Source organism: Apium graveolens, chromosome 11 (genome assembly GCF_009905375.1).
Source record: "Apium graveolens cultivar Ventura chromosome 11, ASM990537v1, whole genome shotgun sequence".
Lineage (NCBI taxonomy): Eukaryota > Viridiplantae > Streptophyta > Magnoliopsida > Apiales > Apiaceae > Apium > Apium graveolens.
The window spans coordinates 113,264,174-113,279,181 of record NC_133657.1 but is presented as its reverse complement, the minus strand read 5'-3'; the positions used below and the strand labels follow the sequence as shown (position 1 = coordinate 113,279,181).

The following is a 15,008-nucleotide window of genomic DNA, read 5'->3' as shown; positions in this document are numbered from 1 at the left end:
CATTATTCGTCATAAAATTATGATCTTTATAAATTATGAAACCTCTGAGAATTCTCTTTCATTGTCTAGTTATAGTCGAAGTGAGATCAGATTGTCTTTATTGTCTAAATTTGCCTTCTTTGTAATCTGTTCCTGAATAATTTCTGCTGTGATACCTGAACTTCAAAAATTCATAACTAATTCGTTATCAGTGCGTTTTTGATGAATCTTATCATTTTGGAATCCTTGTTAAATCTACTTTATTTCTCCAGTTGACCATTATTTCAAATCCTTAACTTATCTGCTGTTAAAATTCGAATTAGTATAAGTTGTTCACTTTCAATCGTATTTCAACAATCCGATTTAATGGTCCATCAGATGAGGTACGGATTTCGTCCCCTTTCTTTCAGTGCTACTCCTTTTATTATTAAATATATCTGATTCTTTCCCTTCATATTTTTATTCATTCCGTTCTTATTCGTTTGATCTCTGAAAATTATTTTAAATCTGTTCTGGAAGTTTTAAATATTTAATCTTGCGAGCTTTAAAATTATGTTTGTTAAATATCTGTTTAGAATATTTGAAATATCTGCTGCAAGTGATTCTTAAAATTGTGAAAATTATTTTATTTGAACCCTTAGAGTGAAATAGGGTATACCGAGTTAACCAGCTGTAGGGGTACTACAGCCATGTCATTGCGGCACCATTGGCATGACACTTCCATGGCAGTGTGATTGGTCATGGCGTATCCTTTTGATAGCTCAGGAGGAGAGCTTTGGCCATTGTGATATTTGTTTCAGGATACGTGGGTGCACCCAGAGTTTGATTTGTGATTTGATTCGACAGTGACGTTGTATATGCCGTACTCGTTAACTGGTTTGTTGCACACATTAGGTACCCTATGATGTGTGTATTTGTTATTTGTTTTGCTCTCGGTATGAAATATCTTAGCCCTCGTTGTTTCAGCCTGTTTTATTTAAACTTGCTGTTTTATATTAAACTGTCAAATGTTCATCTTGTTTTATGTTTTATAAATTTATTCCAATCCGTACTGGGCTTTTGGCTCATGCCGTATTCTTCTTCTGGCAGGTACTTAGGGGGACTTTTGGGGCTGTGTGATGGAGCGATACCTTTGTGACAATTTCTTAGGATCTTTGGACTTCTAGCATTTATTTTAGACATTTATTATTAGAGTATTTAATTTTCTTCGCATTTATTGACTTGGATAATTTTGGAGACTTTATAATATTATATGTTGGATTTTAGTGCTCTGTTTTTTTTAGGTTTAGATTTAATAAGTAACTCCTCGTCTCATTTTGGGAAGGGGGTGTTACAGAGATGGTATCAGAGCTTAGGTTCTTTCTTGTAGAAAACCTACTTAGGTTGACCTGTGAGTTTGGGTAGATGATAGGATGGGTGTTCCATTTAATTTCGTTTCATTATGCTCTTTATCGTTTCATTTTGCTTTGCAAGAATTGAAGGAGCAGTTGCAGGAGTTGTTGAATAGGGGATTTATCAGACCAAGTGTGTCTCCATGGGGCGCTCCTGTGTTGTTTGTGAAGAAGAAGGATGGTTCTATGAGATTGTGCATTGACTATAGGGAGTTGAATAAGGTGACTGTTAGAAACAGGTATCCTTTGCCACGCATTGATGACTTGTTTGATCAGTTACAAGGGGCGAAGTACTTTTCGAAGATAGATTTGAGATCTGGTTACCATCAGTTACGAGTTAGGGAGGAAGACGTTTCGAAGACTGCATTTCGCACTCGTTATGGTCATTATGAGTTTCTCGTGATGTCCTTTGGGTTGACGAATGCACCAGCGGTATTTATGGATTTGATGAATCGGGTCTTTCATGATTATCTGGATAAATTCGTGGTGGTCTTCATCGATGATATCTTGATATACTCTAGGAGCAGAGAGGAGCATGAGGAGCATTTACGTACTGTACTTGAAATTTTGAGGAAGAGGAAGTTGTTTGCGAAATTTTCCAAGTGTGAATTCTGGTTGGAGGAAGTGGCATTCTTGGGGCATGTTGTATCTGGTAGGGGCATTGAGTTGGATCCTGCGAAAGTCGAGGCTATTACTAATTGGCCCAGACCTAGCAATGTGACGGAGGTGAGGAGTTTCTTGGGTTTGGCAGGCTACTATAGGCGTTTTGTGGAAGGTTTCTCTTCCATAGCTTTACCATTGACTCAGCTAATGAGGAAGGGAATTAAGTTCGAGTGGAATGATGATCGTGAGAAGAGCTTTCAAGAGTTAAAGAAGAGGTTGGTGTCAGCTCCAATACTTGTGTTGCCATCAGGGAGTGGAGGTTTTCAGGTGTATAGTGATGCTTCTAAGAGAGGATTGGGGTGTGTTCTTATGCAACATGGGAAAGTGATTTCTTACGCTTCTAGGCAGCTTAAACCATATGAGGTGAATTATCCTACCCATGACTTGGAGTTAGCAGTAGTGGTCTTTGCTTTGAAGATCTGGAGACACTATCTTTATGGAGAGACTTGTGACATCTTTACTGATCACAAGAGTCTCAAATACATCTTTACTCAGAAGGAGCTTAACATGAGGCAGCGGAGGTGGCTTGAACTTCTTAAGGATTATGATGCAAATATTCAGTACCATCCGGGGAAGGCGAATGTAGTGGCAGACGCTCTTAGTAGGAAGAACTTGGGGAGTGTTGCATCTCTCATTACTCAGCCGCACCTTATTTCAGATTTGGAGCGCTTGGGTGTTGAGTTGTATGTTAGAGGATCAAGTGGTAGTATTGCAAATTTGAAAGTGGAACCGAATCTTGTTTCAAGGGTTAAGGAAGCTCAGAAGAGTGATACAGGTTTGGAAGCTATTAGATCCGAGGTGGCAGGTGGAAAACAAACACAATTTCATTTCGATGATGAGGGTGTGATGTGGTTGGGTAGTAAATTGTGCGTGCCCGCAGACCCGACGATTCGTGAGGAAATTTTGAAGGAGGCTCATAGTTCTTCATTTTTTTATTCATCCAGGTTCCACCAAGATGTATAGGGATTTGAAGAAGCACTTTTGGTGGAGTGGAATGAAGGGAGATATAGCAGAATTTGTGGGAAAATGTCTTACATGTCAACAAGTGAAGATAGACCATCAGAGGCCTAGTGGATTGTTGCAACAGCTAGATATACCAGTTTGGAAGTGGGAAAACATTACTATGGATTTTGTAACTCATTTGCCGAGGACTTTCAAGAAGAATGATGTTATATGGGTGGTGGTTGATAGACTCACTAAGTCCGCTCACTTCTTGCCTATTAAAGAGACTACTCCTGTTCATGAGTTGGCAGAGATTTTTCAGCGAGATATTGTTAGACTTCATGGTGTGCCGGTGTCGATAGTTTCTGACAGGGATACGAGATTTACATCGCGTTTTTGGAAGGGATTCCAGCAAGCTTGGGGTACGAGGCTTAATTTCAGTACAGCTTATCATCCGCAGACCGATGGACAGTCAGAGAGGACAATTCAGACATTGGAGGATATGTTGAGGGCTTGCGCGTTAGAGTGGAAAGGTGATTGGGATAAATATTTGTATCTTGTTGAGTTTGCGTACAATAATAGTTGGCACGCGAGTATTGGTATGCCACCATTTGAGGCTTTGTATGGTAGGAGGTGTAGGGCACCATCTTGTTGGGATGAGGTTGGTGAGAGAGTCATCGAAGGGCCGGAGTTAGTTAGAATTACTAATGAGAAGGTAGAGAAAGTTAAAGAAAGTCTGAAGGAAGCTCGATCTCGTCAAAAGAGTTACGCGGACCAACATAGGAAGTTTGGGGGATTTGAGCCAGGTGATCATGTGTTCTTAAAGGTGTCGCCTTGTAAGGGTGTGAAGCGTTTTGGTATGAAGGGAAAGCTTAGTCCGAGATATGTTGGCCCTTTTGACGTTATGGAGAAAGTAGGGGAAGTATCTTATAGAGTTGCGTTGCCACCACAACTATCTCATGTGCATAATGTGTTTCATGTGTCGGTTTTGAGGGGCTACAAATATCATCCATTACATGTAGTTCAGTATCCATTACATAAGATTAAAGAGGATCTTTCTTGTGAGGAGGAAGCTGAGGCTATCTTAACTCGAGAGGAGCGAGTTTTGAGGAAGAACACCATTCCGTTTGTGAAAGTTTTGTGGAAAAATCATTCGGAAAGAGAGGCTACTTGGGAATTAGAAGAATCTATTCGTGAGAAATATCCGCATTTGTTCGATTCAGGTACGAGTTTTAGTTTCGTTCGATTCCGGGGACGGAATCCTTTTTAAGGGGGTATATATGTAATATCCGTATTTTTATTTTAATTATTATCTATTTAATATTTGTATTAGTTAGAAATAGATTAGAATTAGTAATAATAGTAATTTTTAATACAATTTGATTTGGAATAGAATTAGTAATTATATTATTAATTAGATTAGGGATAGGATTCTATTAATTGTGGGCTTGTGGGCCTATAAATATATATATATACAAGTTATGTCCTATTCTATGTCTTTTTAATTGGAGCCGCTCTTAGAGGCTAGGGTTTGAGAAGACAAGAAGATCTTAGAAGTTTATTCTTGTGTTATTCGATTGATCAAGGTACGAGAATCGATCTTTTCTTCTTCATAATCATATCATGTTCATCTTCTTATTTGTTTGTGCTGAAATTCGTATGTGATAAAATCAGCATCTCGTATCTGTTGTAAAATCCATAACTTATTCGTTTGTGCACGGAATTCATTGATTCTTGATTTTCTGGAAAGCTTGTTTCGATACCTACAACTTCCATGTTTACATATTTTGTGGAATCAGCCTCTAACTATGTGCAAATATCCATTCTTTGTGACCCTTCAGATTTATGACGTGAACAGTTTTTCATACCTTCTAAAATTCGTTATAAATCGATCTTATGTCGGAAAATTACTCATGATATCAATCTGGAAAGCTTATGAAATTCTCTTTCATTATATGGTATACCCATTATATATTTAAATCTTTTAAATTGCCTAAATTGCCTTACAAATATTCTGGTCTGTTTATACTTATCAGCATAGTTGTTTCATGTTCAAAAATTCATATCTTCTTCATTATTCGTCATAAAATTATGATCTTTATAAATTATGAAACCTCTGAGAATTCTCTTTCATTGTCTAGTTATAGTCGAAGTGAGATCAGATTGTCTTTATTGTCTAAATTTGCCTTCTTTGTAATCTGTTCCTGAATAATTTCTGCTGTGATACCTGAACTTCAAAAATTCATAACTAATTCGTTATCAGTGCGTTTTTGATGAATCTTATCATTTTGGAATCCTTGTTAAATCTACTTTATTTCTCCAGTTGACCATTATTTCAAATCCTTAACTTATCTGCTGTTAAAATTCGAATTAGTATAAGTTGTTCACTTTCAATCGTATTTCAACAATCCGATTTAATGGTCCATCAGATGAGGTACGGATTTCGTCCCCTTTCTTTCAGTGCTACTCCTTTTATTATTAAATATATCTGATTCTTTCCCTTCATATTTTTATTCATTCCGTTCTTATTCGTTTGATCTCTGAAAATTATTTTAAATCTGTTCTGGAAGTTTTAAATATTTAATCTTGCGAGCTTTAAAATAATGTTTGTTAAATATCTGTTTAGAATATTTGAAATATCTGTTGCAAGTGATTCTTAAAATTGTGAAAATTATTTTATTTGAACCCTTAGAGTGAAATAGGGTATACCGAGTTAACCAGCTGTAGGGGTACTACAGCCATGTCATTGCGGCACCATTGGCATGACACTTCCATGGCAGTGTGATTGGTCATGGCGTATCCTTTTGATAGCTCAGGAGGAGAGCTTTGGCCATTGTGATATTTGTTTCAGGATACGTGGGTGCACCCAGAGTTTGATTTGTGATTTGATTCGACAGTGACGTTGTATATGCCGTACTCGTTAACTGGTTTGTTGCACACATTAGGTACCCTATGATGTGTGTATTTGTTATTTGTTTTGCTCTCGGTATGAAATATCTTAGCCCTCGTTGTTTCAGCCTGTTTTATTTAAACTTGCTGTTTTATATTAAACTGTCAAATGTTCATCTTGTTTTATGTTTTATAAATTTATTCCAATCCGTACTGGGCTTTTGGCTCATGCCGTATTCTTCTTCTGGCAGGTACTTAGGGGGACTTTTGGGGCTGTGTGATGGAGCGATACCTTTGTGACAATTTCTTAAGATCTTTGGACTTCTAGCATTTATTTTAGACATTTATTATTAGAGTATTTAATTTTCTTCGCATTTATTGACTTGGATAATTTTGGAGACTTTATAATATTATATGTTGGATTTTAGTGCTCTGTTTTTTTTAGGTTTAGATTTAATAAGTAACCCCTCGTCTCATTTTGGGAAGGGGGTGTTACACCACCTCTCGCTCTTAATTTGAGTAATAACATAATTTCTGTACTTATTTTTAAACACTCTCGCACACTTACTGCCTTGCTTTTCACAAATTTCGAGCTCCTACTAAATTGAGATGCATACTTTTTCTTTGTCGATCATTCTTTTATTTTTCTTATATATATATAAATTTATAAAATAATAGATAAAAAATTAATTTATATAATTATTATTGATATGAAAGTATTTACTTACAAAATAATGGAATTAAGAGTATGTGCCCGTTTGTTTGCAAACTTATAAGCCGCTTATGATTTATAATTCTGCAACAACTTATTCATTAGTATTTGTCGACCGAAATTATAACTGGAATTTACAATTTATATTCTGATCAGTTGAATGTTGATAACGATATATTTTTTCTTAATTTATTTTGATTTTTCACCTTTTTATTATTTTTTAAAAACATTTCTTTTTAAATATTAATTTAATTTAAAATTTATGAATAAAGGTAATTATATTTTAAAATATTTATTTTAATTTATTTAAGTAAAAAACATTCAAACTTATAAAAAAAATTATTCAAACACTTCTATATTTTAGAAGTATTTATCTACTTATAATTTTTAAGTTACTAATTTATTTAAAATTATAAATTATTTATTTTAAAATTATCCAAACCGATGAACGATATAGCCATGGGGTAATTGTAAAATACTACATGCCAATTTTAGAATCAAACTTCAAAAATGTTGCCAGAAAAAATAAATATAATATTCCTTTAAAAGTTAAGTACTCGAAATATAACCAAATTTAAAAAGTATGCATTAAAATTATAAATTTTAGTTAACGTTATTTTTTTTAATTTCATAATATAAAACTAATGGTAATGACCACTAGATAATACAATTTCTGAAAAATGCTGTAGTTTTTGTATCCCTTCTTTGACCAAGTATATTTAACTCCCTCATAAGTCATAACCTCTCTCTGAAGTTTTAACTACCTGTACAAATCTGGCTTTTTCATTCAACTCTACCAACACCAAAACAAGTATTAGTTCAAAGTCTTCATCTACTTTCTTAGTTTCCAATCTAGTGGGCTAGTTCAAAGTCTTGAACTTTGAACAAAACCAAAGCCCCAATGAAATGGCTGAAGCACTAGGATTAGACTATTGGCTTCAGTGGCAAGTTCTTGTTTGTGCTCTAATCATCTTAATCCCAGCAGTAATATCACTTAATCTTACCATCAAAACAAGTAAAAAACAAGTTCATCAGAAGCTCAAGTCTTGTGATTTATGGTTACCATGTTGGAAAAATCTGCATCCCAAGTGGCTTTTACTTTACAGAGTTATAGCCTTCTGCTTCATGGCTTTGTTGCTTTGTCAAACTATGGTCTCTTTTGGTCCTTTTATCTTCTTTTACTATACACAGTATGGATTTCTTTAACTTCAACCCTGTAGTATTCTTGCAGTTTTAGTCTTTTCTTTTTCTTAATTAGTTTAGTTATGGAAATGTTTAGAAATAGCATGTTTAGGTCAATAAATAGCTATTGCTTTATCTATAATTGCTAATAATAGTTATGCAGAAATTTAGCTTATCCTGTTGGAAATTGGTCATAGGAAACTTTACTAACTGTTGCTGTATCTCTATACTTGTTAAGAATTACTTAAACAGTACTGGAAAATTTTCAAGATGCAGCAAGTTTCCATTTTTTAGCAAGTTTTTAATTACTATATTTTAAACCGTTTCTCCTATATATAGGAGCAGCCATTTGGGTTTAAATGGAAGAACACAGTTTCTTTTATTAGAAAGTATTATTACATTGAGTAGTGCATTAACCGGTATTTGTCTTTTAAAATATATTAGGGGATATCAAGAGTACCTGGTGGGGTTTATCTTTAAAAACATTTTATATGCAATATATTGGTCTCAAAGTGCTTGTTATCTACGGTGCAACCCTGCATTACATAATCTGTCACTAAGTTTTACCTATGCAAGCAGAACTTCTACTTCATGTTTAGCATGTATTGAGTGATCTTTTATAAACATTTCAATTCTTAATGTCGAGCTCTAGGATCAGTTCTTGTTTATTTAAATGAAAAGGAATTGATTTATGATGTTTTGTATTCTTCATTACTATCTCTTCCAACTGGGACTACTCCTCACCCCCCCTCCCCCCAAAAAAAAAAAAAAATTGTTTTGTGGATGTGAATTTTGGTGTGATCTCCTCTGCTAAACTGATATGCAGGTGGACTGTTGCATTGGTGCTGGTCTACTTCATGGTATGCTTACATTTATAAATAAATCATTTTGTTTAGTATTGTTGTTTTTTAGCGGCCGTTATGTAAGATTTATGTAACTGGCTTCACTTTTATTTTGACCTAATAATAGATGTTGCTGCATAGGCCTAAATCGCTTTCATGTTCTCATTCAGTTTCATTGTATAGATTGGAATCATCGTTTCTGCTCGCGGGTGCTGGATCTACTTTAAAGAACCTTTTGGTCGGGTTGAAGACAGAGAGATGTTAGTTGCAAAGGATTACAGTAAAAATGCTCATGAATCTACTACAGATATCAAGGATGTAGGAGCAATAAATTCAATTCAGCAAGAAGCAGGGGCTTTGGAAAATCTCATGCAATCAATATATCATGTTAGTCTTTGCAATCCATTGTTTTAAATAAATTTCAGTTTATGTTGTTAATAAAACTATGTTATGCCTCACTTGACCTAACAACAAATTCACATAAACAAAGATCTAAAATATAGCACAGATGGATCTCAAATTCTTTTTGGGAATGCTTAATTCTAGAAATTCTTTTTGGGAATGCTAAATTCTAGAAGTTCAAATCTATATTTTAGAAACAACCAAGAGTTGCTAGGACCAATTTATAGGCTGCATTAACCATGTGCTTTAATCTCTACCTGCAAGTATCCAAACTTAACTTATAGACCAATCCGAGCAAGGTCAAGGAAATTTGACTCCTGAAAAACATAACAAACACAATTTAAAAGTATGTAAACTAATTTATGCTAATCAAGACTAGTGCAAGGACCCTGAATAGTTATCCAAGGTACAAAGTGATTCTGCGTGATCTAACTAGGTTTTTTAAAGAAGAGGAGCTCAAGGAACAGGAGCATACTCGGCACAAGCAAGGAAGGGGGAGAAGAAGCAGAATACCTGCCAGTAGAATTTGGATTTCACCTCACAACAAGAATAGGAGGCAGCAAATTAAATTTCTAAAATATTTCACGCGGACACAAATATTGTTTCTTGATTGCATGGAGTCTAATCACTATGCTGAAGTTTGAGACAATAATGGAGCACATGTGTACTCTCCTGAATGTTAAACTGAGAACTTACCCCTATTCCTTCCATAAAGTTCTGTCCAAGCTTACCTGAAAATACATAAAGGAAACGTGATAGCTTATTTTTATTTTAAACTTGGTTCCTTTAAAAGTGGTAACTGGTATATACGCTATCATAGTACAATACACATTATGAATTCATTGGCTACTCTTGTTTTACCTTCGATAATATAGTCACTAGTACTCTAATGCACTGGCTGTTCCTACATTGGATATCTTTTCTTCTCATTGTCAGCCATGTTATTAGCCCTTTGAAACCCTAATTAACTAATTAATAGTAATCTTAGTACTCGTAACTATAATATTAATCATAAATTTGTGAACTTAAATCCGGCTGCTTACTTGAGTGAAGGAGAAGTCTTATTGGTTTAAATCTTTCTTTGTTCTTACAATATATTGTAATAAAAGATATTCAATTTTACACGGAGCATCTAGTTGTTTACTGATGGTTAATCTAAAGCTAATTCTACTATTTGCAGGCATGTGGAGGTGCTGTCATGCTAACAGACCTGGTATTCTGGTTCATTTTGCAACCACTTTCGGGTGATACCCTTACCATAGTGAGTTTTGCTGTGATCTACTTTGCTGTTAAGCTAACACCATTAAGAACTGGTTTAAGCTTCTGGTTTCTAGTTATGATTTATGTGTGCCAATTAAGATTAAATCCAGGACATGCTGAAAGCTTATTAGGGCTTGCCCCACGCTGTAGCGCCACCCACATAAGCCATCAGTCTTACAGATTTAGCTCTATGACTTTACCAAAATTTCACTTTCAGTCCCCCTTTTCCCTGTTGAGAAAGTCTACTACTCTTCTCCAAGTGTTAGTTCAGTACACACAAGATTTTGAAATAACAAGTGACTTTGTTATGTTTATTAGAATCCTCGTGAATGATGTAGGTGTGGATTGCGGTGAACTTCTGGTTGTTTACCATTTAATGGCATGTGCAGCTGTTGCTTTTGGTGTAATTAAGTAGTCCATTGTAATATCATCCAGACTTGGACCATTTGCAGAAATGACTATGCATAAGATTTAATAGTCATCTATTTTGTTCGTACGGCTTATCCCTTCTCTAACTTGTCGAGTTCTTTTTAATGTGGCAGTTATTAGGGCTCCTGCATTCTGTGAACGTTGTTTTCCTTGTTCTTGATTCAGCCTTTAATAACCATGTAAGCATTCAACTATCATGCTTAATAACAAAGCCTGAACAACGCCACTAATTAATACGAAGTCTGTGGCGTTGACTTCGAACTCATTCTCTGCTCTTATTTACAATCGAATGATTCGAGTCTATACTTGTCAATGTTTCAGCCATTCCCTTGGTCCAACTTCACATACTTTGTGTTGTGGAGTTGTGCCTATGTTATTTCTCAATGGACAGTTCATGTTTTTGGAGTCGTCACATGGTAAATGGGTTTCCTGTTATGGCCCTTTCTGATACAAATGAAAAAACACTATTTCGTCAATATATTTTTCTGGCCGCTTTTGTCATTTCAGAATCTTTAGATGTGTATTTTGTCACTCTCTCACAGGTGGCCTTATCCTTTCCTTGAGCTTGACACTCCGTGGGCACCTGCCTGGTAAGATATATTTTACTTTTACTTGTCTATGGAAAATTTCTCAAACATCCGAAGTAATGTCATTGCTATCTGATACATGCAGGTACTTTGGTTTGGCTCTGTTTCACATTCCCTGCTACGGTCTATATTCCCTACTTATAAAAGCAAAAGATTTCATTTTATCAAGGATGTCCCCCCGTACATATTCAAGGTTCTATCATAAACTTTTTCCTGTGTTCAAGATTTTTACATAAAAATACTACTATGCGGTGGTACCAAAGGGGCAGTAGTCGAGCAGTATCATGCCCTCAATGTAGGAGTTCTGAAATTCAAGTCTGGGGGACATGTAATGTATGCATGAGTAGGGGTAGGGCAAAAGTTTAGTAACTACAAAGTAGAAACAGTCTATCTAATTATTTTCTAATCTTTCAAATACCTCCTTAGACTTTTTTATTCATCAATTCTACAAAACAGAGCTTTTCTGTTGCTCCAAACACTAAACGATCCATTAGACATATATGCTAAAAAATCTCACACAAAATGCAACCTTAAACTCTGGTTTTCTAACTATTGTTCTTAATCATCAGAGTATGGTTCACATAGAACAATAACACTTTAATCATATTTAGGCATGTAGTCTGCTAACTTATAATGTTGATTGTGTAACTTATGTTCATTTAACAAGAAGGTTCAGTCTAATCTTTTGTGTTTGTGTCGTTTATCAGTCTTCCGAGTGAAAGTACTGAAATGAATATTGCGTGGAGCATGGACAATACTCAATAGGCAAGAAATGGAACATGCAATTGAAAACTGAAGGGAGACAACAGGAAACCATGCATCAGTCATGGAGGTTGCTTAGCTCGAAACCATGATATGTAAAATAGAAACTAGTATGTACATTTGTAATCAAATAAAAACATAAAAGTTAAATCGCACGCAACTAGTCAGATTTTAACTGTATACTCGAGCTATACATAGTATAATCATAGAACTGGACTTGCTTAACTAGTTAAATTCAAACTGTGACTATTATTGTATCGAATTTAACATGATAAAATTTGTGAGACTTTTTATTTTCAGTTCAATGACGATTTTGAAATAAAATTCGTAAGATTTTTTATTTTCAGTGAAATAACAATTTTAGGTATGTACTTGTTATAATTAAAAAAATGTCATTGAGGGTGATCGAATCAAAGTGCACCCATTACCTCTCATACTACAACACCTATGTGCCAACACCACTGTACCACTATGTGTTTTATGTTTTTAATACTTAATATGTATGTCTCGCTGAAGAGTATAATTTGAGTTACTTATTGCAACTAGCTTGTAACCATTGCACTAATTGAATCTATTTTTGTTGTATTTATTGATGATAAATTTATGCCGTTACCTAATGAATGAATAATTTATTAGTTTATGCATATCAGCACGAGTGATTGAAATATGTTTATAATGGAACATTTATATGAAATAATAAATTATGTTAATATACATTTTTTCCACTTCTTAATTAAATGGTATTTGTTATATATTAATACTTAGAAAGTAAAATAAATACATGCGTGTTTGGTGTATATCAATCACTCTAAAATAAAATAATTATTAATTTAATTTTTAATTATCTAATATGTTTATGTGTTCGAAATGTGATTATTGAGTCGTACTATATAGGCAATTAACGTTAGTACTGTAAGTTTACTCACTGAATAACATACGATACTCTCCGTCCCAATAACTTTCTATTTTGTGATGTTTAAACAGAATATTAATATTTCCTAAAATAGCATATTATCTTCATAATGACTCCAAAATTTAGCCCCGATTTCTTAATTTTTCTTTAACATAATCCTTTTTTTAATCAATGGGTCTAACAAGTATGTTAACAACCTATGACGGAGGAAATATATAATATACGTCATCGAATGGTTAATAGTGAAGTAGAAATTGTACATATATGTATAAATAATTTATTTTATTTTTTATTTCATTAAAGTTAAAATAATATTTTGTCATTTCATTATGTTGGAGGACGATGTAAGATTGATGATAAATAAGAATGTACAAGTATGCATGTACGTGTATGTCCATGTATTAATATATATATATATATATATATATTATATGTATGTATGCACAAATTAATTATACAATAATTGATAATTTTTAATAAATAAATGACGAGTTGAATTAAATATTATATAAATATTAATTTAGGGGTAAAATTGTCATATGGATTAATTTGCTCAACAAACCCCTAACGATGTTAACAACCTATAGGACGGTGGGAGTATATGTTATATGTCACATAATTATTAATAGTGAAGTATAAATCGTACATATGTGTATAAATATTTTATTTTATTTTTATTTTATGTAATTTAATATAATATTTCGTCATTCCATTGTGTTGGAGGACGATGTTAAATTGATAAGAAATAAGAATATATGAGTATGTATTTATGTGTGTAAGTGTGTATGTATGTGTGTGTACGCGTGTGCATGTATGTATGTATGCATGCATGCATATATGTATATAATTATTGTATGCCCGCATGTATGTATGTATGCACATATTTATTATACAATAATTAATAATTTTTAATAAATGAATGATGAGGTGAAATAAATATTATATAGATATTAATGTAGGTGTATAATCTATCATATTAATTAAATTACTCATCAAACCCCTTGTTGTTGTATTATATATATAATAGATTTATTAAATAAATTTTTTAGTCATTTTTTTCCTTTTATATATACTAGTATAAATCCCGTGCGATGCACGAATTTCCATTAAAATTTTAAATTTTTATTTATCAAGTTATATTATATTTTTAAAATATTTATATAAATATATAATGATTATAAATTTATAATAAAAATAATAGAATAACAGGTGGTCGTAATTTAGTAGAATAAATAGACTATTTCTAGTAATTTAACAATTTAGTAGTTTAGTAGATATGTAACACTATTATTTATATTTTTTAATAATATGATAAGTTGTATTCGTATTTTAGGAGGATAAGTATACTGTATTTAGTAGTAGTTTAATAATTTAGTAGTTTATTAGATATATAACACTATTTATCTATTTTTGTAATAATTAAAATTATGGAATTATCGTTGAACCAAATTATCTATATTCCGGCTATTATAATATAGTATAGATTTATATATATATATATTGATTTAATTAGCTATATATTTCTAAGTAATTAAAGTTTCAATTAAGATAATATTTTTTATAAATATTTAAAATATAAGGATAGTCATTAAACGAAAAATATAAATAAATTAAGATATAATATGTATTTAGTAAATAATGTAATATGTTTATAAGTAACCGTCTTATTAAAATCTACGATATTATATATAAGAATTGATAAACAATTTCAAATGATCATGTTCACACTAATACAAAAAATATATAAATAAAGTTTATAATGCGTGTTTATTCAATAAAAGTTATAGTATATCTAATATAATTTTAAGAAAATGGAATATTAAATTTTAATAATTTGACCAAATTGACCGCAAAAAATCAAATAAGTCGACTGTTATGGGATAAAAGAATGTACCCACAATTCATATATTTATTCGATTTTTTATTTAGACCAATATACTTAAGCTTATTTCCAACTTAACATCAGAAATTTGTTTGATTTTAAAAAAAATAACCGTATTTTGCAAAAATTAAATACTAGCCAAAACCCGTGCGATGCACGAATTGTTTTTAATA

The 15,008-nt window shown here is 32.8% G+C and overlaps 1 protein-coding gene across 1 annotated transcript; it reads left to right on the top strand.

Moving 5' to 3' along the window:
- The first annotated feature begins 7,316 nt into the window (after nt 1-7,316).
- Nucleotides 7,317-12,265, top strand: LOC141697540 (uncharacterized). The gene is made up of 9 exons (XM_074501960.1): nt 7,317-7,766; nt 8,585-8,618; nt 8,784-8,987; nt 10,183-10,263; nt 10,805-10,870; nt 11,013-11,107; nt 11,234-11,281; nt 11,364-11,471; nt 11,986-12,265. Exons 1-9 carry the CDS (start codon nt 7,483-7,485, stop codon nt 12,041-12,043), a joined length of 978 nt encoding a protein of 325 aa, XP_074358061.1. The 5' UTR covers nt 7,317-7,482; the 3' UTR covers nt 12,044-12,265.
- The last annotated feature ends 2,743 nt before the right edge of the window (nt 12,266-15,008 follow it).

Excerpts from the sequence above, each read along its gene's own strand:
- LOC141697540 (XM_074501960.1), top strand. The coding sequence starts at position 7,483 with ATGGCTGAAGCACTAGGATTAGACTATTGGCTTCAGTGGCAAGTTCTT. Across the intron at positions 10,264-10,804 it reads CGGGTGATACCCTTACCATA|TTATTAGGGCTCCTGCATTC; the intron begins GTGAGTTTTGCT and ends TTAATGTGGCAG. Across the intron at positions 11,282-11,363 it reads ACTCCGTGGGCACCTGCCTG|GTACTTTGGTTTGGCTCTGT; the intron begins GTAAGATATATT and ends TGATACATGCAG.